The sequence below is a fragment of the Anoplopoma fimbria genome, chromosome 22 (assembly GCF_027596085.1).
Source record: "Anoplopoma fimbria isolate UVic2021 breed Golden Eagle Sablefish chromosome 22, Afim_UVic_2022, whole genome shotgun sequence".
In the NCBI taxonomy this organism is placed as follows: Eukaryota; Metazoa; Chordata; class Actinopteri; order Perciformes; family Anoplopomatidae; genus Anoplopoma; species Anoplopoma fimbria.
Genome location: NC_072470.1, coordinates 6,314,858 through 6,327,294, shown reverse-complemented (window position 1 = coordinate 6,327,294; position 12,437 = coordinate 6,314,858). Strand labels below are relative to the sequence as shown.

The 12,437-nt window shown below is 44.4% G+C and overlaps 1 protein-coding gene across 1 annotated transcript; it reads right to left on the bottom strand.

Moving 5' to 3' along the window:
- Positions 1-630: 630 nt before the first annotated feature.
- On the bottom strand, positions 631-12,331 carry tubgcp3 (tubulin, gamma complex associated protein 3). Its single transcript, XM_054623593.1, has 23 exons — positions 12,125-12,331; positions 11,269-11,376; positions 10,511-10,578; positions 10,226-10,303; positions 9,838-10,046; positions 8,959-9,125; positions 8,713-8,825; positions 7,693-7,818; positions 7,498-7,566; positions 7,220-7,352; positions 6,938-7,104; positions 6,018-6,128; positions 5,781-5,889; positions 4,860-5,049; positions 4,629-4,764; positions 4,439-4,507; positions 4,187-4,322; positions 3,899-3,987; positions 3,359-3,490; positions 3,063-3,203; positions 2,859-2,975; positions 2,641-2,735; positions 631-2,506 (listed from the first exon to the last, which is right to left on the bottom strand). The coding sequence occupies exons 1-23, from the start codon at positions 12,198-12,200 to the stop codon at positions 2,440-2,442; spliced, it is 2,706 nt and encodes a 901-aa protein (XP_054479568.1). The 5' UTR covers positions 12,201-12,331; the 3' UTR covers positions 631-2,439.
- Positions 12,332-12,437: the final 106 nt, after the last annotated feature.

Below are 12,437 nucleotides of genomic sequence, written 5' to 3'. Positions count from 1 at the left end.
CTGATCATATTGAAACATGTATAAGATTATTGACAAAAATTGCTCAAATACTTAGGTCACAACTGAGCCAGCTGAAGCTTCTGCAGAATCCTGTGAGTGAAAGCTCCAACACGTCAGTAAGTGAACCTTTGAGTAAAGATTATTTTGTTATCTATGCTTTTACTAAAAGTTAGGAATGAACTTCATGCAAATGAAATCTCGGTCTTGAATACAAAGCAGGGAGACTCTTATATAGATATAAGCTGTTGAGTTGCATTATGGGAAATGTGTTAATACTACATTTCTGCATTACTGCTTTAATTAATTACCTTTAAAAAAAAAAATCAGTTATCAATAAAGGGAAGTGTTTTAGACTTTGGTGGAGAATTTTACAGCTCAGATCATAAGACCACCAATAATGCAGATTATATTGTATTATTTAACCAATAATAACTGCAAATCAAAGGTTTTGTTCTGTGAAAATGAAACTGTAAAGTTAACCTTGAATGGTTCAAATATCATCTCTGATGTTTAGCCCGTAGGTGGCAGTAAATTCAAGCTAATTCCTCTGAACCCAGAGCTGATCAGCATCACGGTAAAAAAAAAGTCACAGCAGAACACACATGAATAGAAAACATTTTATTAAAGAGGAACCAGATGTTTCCCTATATTCTATACATTATGTGCTATACAACGTAGAGGACATATGGTGCAGGAGTGCTGACCCAGGTTCAGTTTGGTGTTTCACTTCACTCCAATTCGTATTTATGAAGGAAATTCATCATCAGAGACCAGCCATCTGGTCCGGTGACCATATGCAGCATCGGTTCGTTTAAATGCACGTGTGATTTCAATTTTTTTGCTTTTAGAAAACGTGTCCTCCCTGATCCAGGATCAGAGCTCCTACAAAAAGGTGAGATCAATGCTCACAGCTGTTCATATGATTGTATAACTGGGTGATTAAAATGCTACTTGACTTTTATATCTCAAACATTTTGGGCCTTTTTTTTTTTTGTTTAACAGCAAAAAGCGTCCAACTGTTTACTACCAGCAAATATTATGTCCAATTAATAAAAAAGTGATCAGTTTGGGGAGCTGATCCAATTATATACTGAACCACAGATAACATCAGCATCTCCATCTCAATATGCACATGGAGCAAACCTCACATATGAACACTTCTAACAACACTCTCTTTCTTCTCTAAATGTCAGAATATACTTGTTTTCAGAAAATAAACTGCCCAAGTTGACATTTATAACATTCATTTCTTTAAATATGGACTTTTCATTTAAAGGATATTTACACATTTTAAAGAAACGTTAACATTTATATAGTTCCTATTGTTTATGTAATGAGAGTGAGTGAGGTTGTTGTGGTTGTTGTGAGGATTGTTTCTCCGACATGATCCATCTCTCATACAGACATAGAAGCATACTGAGCAGGAAAACCACATTTAAATACAATCCGATCTCTGAATAACAAGCTGTATGTCTGTATGAGCCAGGGTTTGTCTTCATGTCAACGGAAGCAGAATAGTCAGCGTTTTTCAAAATCATCTGTGTGATTGTGAACGGACAGCCGACCTGACACGCTTAAAAAAAACAAAACACCTGGATTTTAAAGAGTGTGGATTTCTAGGGTTAGACCGATATATACTGGTGTGCCAATACTGACCACAAATACTCAATATGCTGAAGACTCTGTACAGTTTCAGAGCTGCATACTGTGAATGCTGTTCGTTTTCACAGAGAACGAATCCCCCAGCAGAAACGCTGCTTCTTGAGGAATAATTGTACTAAAAAGTGCTCAAATTTAATAATTTTAATAACGGCTACGAATACAAAAAATTGAAAAAATATCCCATATCGGTTGAACCCTAGTGAGAAGATGCAAAGCCACAGGTGATGTGGAAAGATGACTATTATGTACACACACACATACATTTTTTGCATAAACTCTATGTACATACATTATGTGTGTTGGGATTGGATTTGGCAACCACGCTGAGACAAACGTTTTGTTGGTTTTTTTTCTCATTAATAAGGCATGCCATGTAACGTGGCCCTGTGTGACTCGGGAAGCTCGTTCTGACAGCTGATTCTGTTTACCTCCTCGCACTCTTTCCCCAAATTGACCTCACGTTTTTTCAGAATTTACCAGCAGTCTGTTTACATCACGACAAGCTCCGAATGTTAAATTTTCTGGACTTTATTCCTTTTTGTGATCCCACGTAGGGATCTGTCCGCTGTGATGTCATCACTTGGCGACCGCCGCTGCGACACCAGAGCGTTCAGAACGGCGCTGGGTCGCTCCTCCAAGGCATGACATCATCTCGACATAAAGCGCTTATAAGTCCGCTGGCCGGCCCCCGTCTCTGTGATGTCACGACGTCCCACTGTGATGTCATCCCCAATGCTCCGATGGCTGAAAGCCTCGCTCGCTGATACAATCGCCACGTCACATATTTGACGCTCGTCGCCCTCTGTTGGTGCCGAGTGAGGCTCGCAGCCTCGGCTCTCTGGCCCTGAGGATGAAAGAAAATCATAATTTAAGCAAATTAAGAGGCTGTAAAAATGATAGACTTCAACATGACCTCGAATATGTTTTATTTATTTTTGTTTTGCATCCTTTGCTGACTGAGTTGGAGAAAAAACAAACCTGTAGTGCTCATTGAAGTCCAGTCTGAAGCTGAGGAAACGCAGACTCTCATCCGTACTGGTCATCAGCAACACCAGGAACTGCTGGACGATGCTCTGAAGGAGGAGGCGGGCGTGGAAGAACAAGAGAAAACAACGTCAAAGAGATGCGAAAAGCAAAAAACAGCTGATTTCCTTTTGAGATTGACAGCTGCTCCTGGAGGAGGGTCAGGCTGGTACCTGGTAGAAGTGAGTGAGGATGCGGAACTGGGAGCGCATCTTTGGTATGGTTTCCTGGAACTCCTGAATCCTCTTCTTCTCCTCCGCTTCCTGTTCGGCCGTCACTCCCCACTGACCCTGAATCAACGGACAGGACGGTGTCACTTTAAGTACTATTATATCACAGTCGCAAAAAAGCTCATCTGTAGCTCGGTAACCTCCTACCTCCTCCTCCCGCTGGTGCTTCTTCTCCTCAAACTGCAGCCGGAGGGCGAGCTCCTCCAGTGCCGAGCGGTAGAGGGAGTCCTGGGCGCTCTGAAACTCGATGATCTGGTCAAATATGGCCCTCAGCTGGTTCAAAAGAGACTGGAAGGACAGATAGAGACAGAGTTTAAGGAAGTGTGTGTGGGAAAAGGGGAGGCAGAGAAATAAAAGATAATAACTTTCAGAAAATCAATAAGATTATCTTGTGTGTGTGTGTGTGTGTGTGTGTGTGTGTGTTGTGTGTGTGTGTGTGTTACCCTGCTGTTGTTGTCCAGCAGGCATCTCGAGATGACGCTGTCAAGGAAGATGTCGTGGGCGGCGATGATGTGGTCGAGGTCCTGAGCCTGCTGCACTCTGTTCCACAGCTCGTCCCAGGAGCACTCCAGCACCTACACAAACACCGACGGTACGCAGGAATGATGTTGACCTTTTATTAAAAATCAGATATGATGTTGGCGCCTCCCTGTCAGTCAATATTCTTGTATATAATTGTTTTATCAGATGTCCGAGCAGAGAAATCCGCAGTCTGCCTAAAAGAACTGCTATTTCATATAAAAAAAAAAGAAAAAAGTAATCTTCAGTCTGACTTTCAGTGGTTTGGATTTGAACCAGCAGTCTTCTAAAATCGAGTTAACCTTAATAACCTCAAGGCTGCTGTTGATCCTGTGAATCAGTTTCATGCAGCGTTGCATTTAACAGACGCAGCAGATCGCCTCCTGCTGTAATTACTGCTTTATTTTTTTTTTAAACTGGTGTTTTACAGCCTGCGATTGGAACGGCGCTGCTAATGGTCTGACCTCGAAGGTGATGTAGTACTGCATTTGGTGGATGAAGTGGACCATCTCGGAGGCCAGGATGTGACACTGATGCAGCACGCCGGACAACTCTGGAGGGTAAAAAGCACAACGGCAGGTAAAGAAACAGAGAAAAAGACAAGCTGGCCCTTTAAAAGAAACATGAATTAACAAATACAGATCTTTAAGAATATACACAGCAGGTTGTGTGAGTGGCATTTGGCAACATCTGAGTATCCATAGAAACCATCTCCTGTGTGTGTGTGTGTGTGTGTGTGTGTGTTTATGTACCGGGCATGGTTTTGAGCAGCTTGGCATTACACATCTGTCCCTTCCAGATGTCAGTCAGTGTGTACTCCATCCTCTTGGCCCTCCACAGGAAATTGAAGACACGCAGGTAGTGGCCCATACACTCCCTTGTAAACACCTGAAACACACACACACACACACAGATATATAAATATACAATAGCAGCGGCAATACATGGCATGTTGGGAACTGTGTGTGTGTGTGTGTGTGTGTGTGTGTGTGTGTGTGTGTTACCGTGGCAATGGGTCCATCAACGTGGTAGTCCAGACTGAAAACATCCCAGCCTGTATCACCAGGAGACACCTGCAACCAAAAAAAAGGACAGATGTCAAAAAAGGATAGGGACATAATGAAGTCAGACACACACACACACACACACACACACACACTTACACACACTTACACACACTTAAACACACATTACCTCTAGCAGGCGTACATCCAGCCTCTTGAGGATCTCTGCGTTGTCGTACTGGGCGTTTGTGGCTCTGACTGCCGTCTCCAGGATGCCAGTCAGGTTGTGTTGATACAGAGTGGTGGCAGGACGAACCAACTCTGGTCTGGGACAAAAAAAAAATGAGGATACGATAAGATTTAGACGATAAGATTTAGACATACAAAGTAATGTCAACGTGTGTGTGTGTGTGTTGCTTACTTGAGCAGGTCCATGAGGTGTCTGATGAAGTCTCCCTGGCCCAGCAGCAGGTATCTCCTCATGGCCTGCAGGTGCTCCAGCAGCAGGTAGTTACGGTTCAGAACGTCCAGCAGGTATTTGCTGGTGTCGAAGTAGGCGGCGTCGATCTTCTCCTGAAACGCCCCCTCCAGGTCGGACAGCAGCTCTGCAGCTGTGAGGAGACACGAAAAAAGGACATTAACCTGAGTTTAACCTTGAATCTGTACTTTTTTTTGTTTGTAAGGAAACAGATTGATTATTAGTTTAACGTTTATAATTGGTTTGCTGTTGGGTTGCATATATGAGGATTATGGCTGTTTTCCGTCGGTTTTTATATTATGTGCCTTGTAATGATATGTTTTGGGGGTTTTTTGGAGCCAGGGTGAAGCCTGCAAATATCCTCCGCTGTTCCAAGCAGACTGCTGCTGGACGAGGAGAGCGTGATGTCCTTCAGCAGCTACAGTAAAAGCTGCGGATCAAACTGGTCAGATGAAGTCCTACAGACTGAATCAATAAAATATGGCTAAGTATGCCTCTTTCCTCTTCATAGTCAAGAGAGGAGCACAAGGCCAGCGCTAAGAGCATCGATCACTGTCCACTAGCGTACGTCAATATAACTACATCAATACGAGGACTAAACAAAAAGGAGAGCTTCTTATTGGTCAGCGATGCAGTAAAGAAATCAAAGAACACATCGAGTTCCAATAAAGCCAGAAATACCTTCACCTCTTACATATTCAGCACGTAGCCTCGTCTTAATGTCGCTTTGAACTAACAGTAACTATTTCAGTCCTAATTATTATGCCCCGGAACCAAGCGCAGATATAAACATGCTGAGAAATCGTTCGGCTGTAAACAAGAGAGAACACGGGGGGGGGGGGAGAAAAAGAGAGAGACTCTCACCATCTTTGGGCGTGTCCGCAGACGTGGATGCTGGCGTGATTTTGCTCGGCGGTGTTCTGTCGTGACAAACCTGATGCAGGAAGTTGATGGATTTACCGATGAGCAGAACCTAGAGAAAGAGAGAGAGAGAATGTGATCTGTGGTAATGAATACAGATATGTGTGTGTGTGTGTGTGTGTGTGTGTGTGTGTGTGTGTGTGTGTGTGTGTGTGTGTGTGTGTGTGTGTGTGTGTGTACCTTGCGGGCCTGGTCCATGGTGATGAACGAGGGGATCATTGACTTCCTGAGGGAGTACTTGTCGTGCCACAGGCGATCCGCTTTCACGTTGGGATCTGATGCTACAAAGAACTACAACAACAACAACAACAACAACAAAAAAGTATCACATATTATTACTTTAGAAACGATCACACTGTATAAAGAAAACTCAACCTGAATAGATTCTCATGAATCCCTTTGACGGGAGTGAAGTCAAACTCGGTCATGATCTGCTTGGTTAAGTTAATGATGTTTAAAGGGGCTCAATTTTTGTCTCATGGTGCATCTTAAAACCTCTCATAATTACAGGTGTTGTTTATTACATGTGTTTTAACTGAATGTGTGTGTGTGTGTGTGTGTGTGTGTGTGTGTGTGTGTGTGTGTGTGTGTGTGTGTGTGTATCTCCAGGGTAATCTCCCCTCTTGAAAGGTGTAATAACTTTGTCTCCGTCTTCTTCAGCATAGCACTTAAGACCAGAGCCCAGTGATGACTAACAGTTATGCTGGACACATAAATGTGTGTGTGTGTGTGTGTGTGTGTGTGTGTGTGTGTGTGTGTGTGTGTGTGTGTGTGTGTGTGTGTGTGTGTGTGTGTGAGAGGGAAACAGAGTGAGAGAGAAGGGCAGGTGGGAAGTAAAGGAGAAGCATCCATCACCTTGCTCTCCATTACACCCCTCTCATCAGTCCTCATTGAAGAAGCTGTCCTGCCTCCTCCGCCCTCCCCCTCCCTCCCTTTATTCCTCACCCTCTCTCAGTAATGTTCTTTCTCACTGGGGTCAAACGTCAGGGGCAGCTGAACGGAACAATGACCACTAGATTCCTGCTGGGGCCTCTGGGAAGCAGGATGCGTCGTTAAGCTTCGGACGTTATATTTAGGGCCGGAAGAGATCAAGTGTGTACCTCGTGGTAGGTGTCTTCTAGCTCTCCGTCGTAGATCCACCGGTACAGGAAGTTGAGGATGGGGTGCGACACCAGGCTGAGGATGTGTTGAACCAGCGCTCTCATCTGCGGGTCTCCTGTTTTCCCGTAAGAATGGACGGCGGAGGCCAGCTCGCCTCCTTTCCGACCTGAACACACAGACGAGCCGAGTAAAACACACTGTGATCCTAGAATACTACAGTAAGCATAGTGTGTCGACCCCCCCCCCCCCTCTCCAAATACAGCACACACACACACACACACCTTGGCAGAAGTCGACAAGGGCGGCCAACGTTTTGAGTCGGACTTTGGGGTCGTACATCCAGACCAGAAGCCTTCTGAGAGTCAGACTGCTGTCTGTGCACACGATCACACCCTGCTCGTCCTCCACCTGCAACTACAACACACACACACACACACACACACACACACACACACACACACACACACACAGTTATATCAGTTTCATAATCCACCAGCGTTTCTATTATTATTATTATTGCATATCTCTTCATCTGTCAGGTGCTGTTTGATCTGTATACCTGGGAGTGGAGGACGGACAGCAGCCTGTAGTACTCCTTCAGCTCCTGGTGGAGCGAGGCACAGAAGCTCTGAGGGGAGAAGTAGAAAGGAGGAGGAGGAGGAGGAGGAGGACACGGAGACGGAAAGATGAGCGTCAGCGTTGGATTAGATGGAGAAAGAAGGTACAGAAGGTAAACGCACACACACACACACACCTGTCCGACCAGTCCGAAGGCCCGGTCCAGGCTCCTGGCGTCGGTGTACTTCCTGACTTTGTTGTGGAGCCAGCCGAGCTCCGCCAGTCTGCTGCTGATGTCTCTCAGGGACTTGCACAGCACCACCTGGTGACGCACGGCACACATTACAAAATCTTTTAGTTTTTACAGTTATTACAATAGCTATGTATCTTGCAGCACTAAAAGGAATCTTCTGTAAAGTTTGATGGCAATAAACCGATGAGAGTTTATCACATACTGGAATGGCATTGACTGCTTATAAAACTGTAACTACACTTAAAGCAAGCATCACCCGTCACATATTTCACTAGTAAAAAGCACTGACAGATGTATTACATAATGTACCCGCCATCACTTCATCACTATCACAGATTTGTTTTTCCGGCTGAGTAAGATTCACATTTATCGATACATTAAATTTTCATCTGTTTAACAAAAGCTCTTATCCGGAGAGCTTTACAAAAGGGGAAGCTAAGTGGCCATAGAGGAGTCCAAAATATCTCCACCCTTGGGTCTCAGTGGCTCCGTCTCCATCAGGACGGTGACAGCAGATTGAGCACAAGTCTATGTTTAGCACCACTGAGAGGAGATGGTTACAATCTAAGGCCTTCCCATCGATAACAGAAGAGAGGAGGATGAAAAAAATTGAACGGGGCAAAGAAGAGAAAAGAGAGGTCGATGTGGCTCGGAGCCAAAGAGCTTCACATTGATCTGTTGAATTATTCTGTTAATGTCCAATCAACAACAGCAGTTTTGATGTCATATTTTCTACTGTACTCTGCATTTGTGGCGACCATTACTTCCAACTCTGCCTTGGAGGAAAAAACGTCCAACATGGAAACAAATTCTCCCCAAAAAGAAGCTAACTACAGCTTGTTTTAATGTAAAAAAACCCACAAAAAACAACAGCCACCGTGTGATCTGCAAGGTCACTCTGGGTTGATTGTCCACTGATTGGTCTATTAAAAGCTCTACAGGGCTGGTTGCAGGTTCACGTACCTTGCCGTCTATCTTGTAGCAGTTTTCCTGGCCGCTCATCTTGATGAACTTGCCATCGATTCCCTGGAAGACGTAGAGGATGTCCCGCACCAGCGCCGCCTCGCTCACCTCCCCTGCACCGACAGAGGACAGAGAAGTTACTATAAATTAGGATTTAACACAGTAGATGCTTTTAGTTTAGAAAGGAAAATATTCCGAGTCACGGTGGAAGTTGGGGCTCATTCTGGGTTCGTTCAGGTCACTCACCGTCTCGGCGAGGACGCACCGCTCTGGAGGACGGAACCGGGGGTCCGAGGAGCGGTCGAGTGGCGAGCGGGGCCAGAGCGGAGGAGGGGGAGCAGCTCACGGGAAGAGCCCAGGCCAGCCGGGAGCCCAGAGGCGGAACACCTCCTGCTGCAGACTGAGGGAGTTGACTGTAACACACACATAGATTTACTGTTGAGGGTCTGACTGACAGGTCTCAGTGACATTTGTCCTTTTTTAACCAACATCTGGATATGATTTTGCTTTAAAATTCGATTTATTTGGTCCATAGAAATCCAATAAAAGGATTAGCCTGCTTTTAGAGGTCTTTTGTTGAACGAAGCACTCAGAACAGCAGATAAAACAACCTGAAAGCACATATTTGTATAATTACAGCACTGGTTCTATGTGTTTACTAGAGTGTGAATTATATTTCAATGCCATGAGACCTTTTTTTGGGGGCGGGGGGGAGGATTTGCCCTTTCATGACTAAAAAAAAGGTGAGCCTGGAGAGCTCAGTGGCCATTTGTAACTGAAGGACTCCTGCATTATTAAAAAGGATAAATGGAATGAAATGGCCTTCTGATGCCTCATAAAAACAGATTTATAAGAGGTCGCAGTGAGGGGCAAGTTTATTTTCTGGTTCTAATTGATGCTTCGTGTATCTGCTGCTGAGTGGTTTTACAGGACGAGCGTCGGATAAATAACTCTCTTCTCCCCAGAGAGGGAATCTGCTTAAACACAGCTGATAAGTGAGACTCAGTAATGAAGATGTAAGCGGGTTCTCTTCTCTATTGATTTTATAACTTAATAACTAGAAAGACTTCAGGCCAGTTTTGTCATTGGCCCTAATGTTATTTGCGTTTGTGTGTAGATGCCCACCTGGCCAGCAGTGACTGTGGCGTTGCCGTGGGCCCGTTGAGTGTGTAGACCCCCAGGCTGGAGATGCCGCTGGTCCCCACGCTGGCTGACAGACCGGCGCTCCTCTCCCCGTAGCCCAGGGCCAGGCTCTGGGGCCGGGTGCAGTAGAACGGGGTGGAGTGGGCGTCCCTGGGGAGGGCCTGGGCAAAGAGAGCGCCATAATTTCCAACCTGAGAAGGACACGGACGAGCGAATAACGTCAGTATCAACCACATGCTTTATTATTATTATTATAAGGTTGATTATTATCATCATCAAGAACTTAACACAGAAAGAAAATGTGTGTGTGTGTGTGTGTGTGTGTGTGTGTGTGTGTGTGTGTGTGTGTGTGTGTGTGTGTGTGTCTCACCCTGCCGGACGGTTTGCGGGGGTCTTCAGAGAGGCTGAGCAGCAGGTAGAGGACGGACCAGCGATGCTTCAGAACACTCTGTCCAACAGGAACAACAACATGCCGTCATAATCAGTTGGGTAAATATCAAAAGCACTAAAATATATAATTAATGTGAATAATATGATTTAAGCCTTAATCTGAGTTAAGTAAATATTTTGCATAAGGGCAATTTTTTCGCATTATGGTTCAGAGGGGTTTTCTGTTCTGTAAAAAAAAAAAAAAACAAGAAACACAGATACCAACCAGTGTCTGAAGTTTTCTATGCAGCTCTGAGAACAGCGCAGCGTCTGCTTCTCTCCTCTGCTTCAGCACTGCAACGGCATCAAGACAAAATAATGAAAGAAACCTCCCCCACACAAACAGCCTGTATGGGATTTGAACATAGCTAACTTAAACTGCGGAGAAAGCAGGAAATGAATTGGGGAGGAACATGAGGTCCATCTGTGCTTAGAAAAGCAGACAGGATGCGAGCCATTACACCGTGAATGGAAAAATACCTTTTTAATCATTTTGATGTCTTGAATTTACAGATGTCAAGAGCTGGGTCCTACATTTTAACGGCAACTCCATAACCCCTAAAAACTACTTTAACAAAGTTCCCATAAATCCACATGCAGTTCTGGGATAAACAATTTGTCTGTTCAGTAAGTGCTGCGCTATTTTTGTTTTTAGTTTTCTTTGTCAAAGCTTGGATCGATGTTTTCCCACTAATGGTGCTATCTTGGCTACTATGAAAGTCCACTGGGATTTGCCTTTATGGTGCGATAAAGATTTCTGACTTTATTGTGAATTGGCTGCAACATAAAAAGGCAAAGTGCACATAGAAAGCTCATGTACAGACGAACTGACAGTAACACAGATGGGCAGATTTCGCCGGTGGATTAGGAAAAAATGTCAATTACGGATAGAAGTTCCTCATCTCTGTTACGGTGTTTCATGGAACAGATGGTACGAATGTGTGGTCCTTGAGGGGGTTCAATGCGAGACCAAAAGGCACTTACATTCTTTCTTGATCTTCTCAGACACCAGGAACTCATCCCGCTCAATAGTTGGGGCATAGTTACTGCCAATGACTCGCACTGCATACTGGAACTGGTGGGCAACTTCAGCTGGAGAAAGAAACAACAGGTAATGACTAAAAAGGTCAAACATGCAGAGTATAACACTTTAAACTTAGATACTAAAGACACTGGTGGGGATTGGGGATTTCTTTGAATATGGTTGTAAACATTAAGTTTGATTAACACTCTTGATTTGTGTTTTAAAAAGAGACAGGTAACTGCAAAGATTTGGTGTATAAAGCTGCAATTACATCACAATGACTGGAGAAAAAAAACCTATTGATTATAATGCTGTTTTCCTGCTATCTCTGATCAATCATGCAATCTGAGAAGCCTGCATCCATCAGAGGCCTGCAGCTAACAAGAGCATCCAGTCAAAGTGACACACAACATGCTCCAGTCCTATAATAATAAAGTGTGTGCTTTCTTAATGTGCATTGCTCCAGAACAAATGAATAGCATGCAATCTCCAATTCGGCATATATCCAAAAGACCACGCAGCTGTATTTTCAGCAACATTTCCACCTTTTTCTACCACTTTACGTCACACAAACACTGTGTGAAAAGAAACTATTGATTATTAACTAAATCTGTGTTGCTTTGTGTGGAAATAATAAGCCGAATTTGCCAGAAGACTGTAAAGATTCAGCCCATTGCTTTTAATTGGGTGTTGAAGGTGCAGGATAAGCACTAGGAAGAGAAACCACAGAAGTGCGTGTTTTCTGAATGAAGCTCGCTATGACGTTTCCTGGACGCGCATGCACGAGCATGCTAACGTGAACGTGCACTGATGTACCTTCGCTTTTCCCCGTGATCCTGCAGCAGAGGCTCTGGAGAAGCACATTGGGTGATTTCTGATCCAAGGTCGCCATGCTGTGGTGGCTAGTGTTGCGTTTGCTGCCCAGTAAGTAAATAATTGGCAGTGAATGATATGAACTAACTCACGTCTCCAACTACGAGCGTCGCCATTTTGACAATTCAATGAAGCCGGCACGACGCAGGAAGGATTTGACCACAGCGGGCACCGGTAGCCTTCAAAGTAAGAGCATGTATTTTGCATACACCTGACAATCTGAAGGGATGAATGAAGGAGGGGGAAAATATCAAGC

Bases quoted from the DNA above. Each gene is read 5' to 3' on its own strand.
- tubgcp3 (XM_054623593.1), bottom strand. From the start codon at position 12,200: ATGGCGACCTTGGATCAGAAATCACCCAATGTGCTTCTCCAGAGCCTC. The intron at 8,826-8,958 runs GTGAGTGACCTG...CTGTCGGTGCAG, and splicing joins GGTGCGTCCTCGCCGAGACG to GGGAGGTGAGCGAGGCGGCG. The intron at 3,204-3,358 runs GTAACACACACA...CTGTCCTTCCAG, and splicing joins TGCTGGACAACAACAGCAGG to TCTCTTTTGAACCAGCTGAG.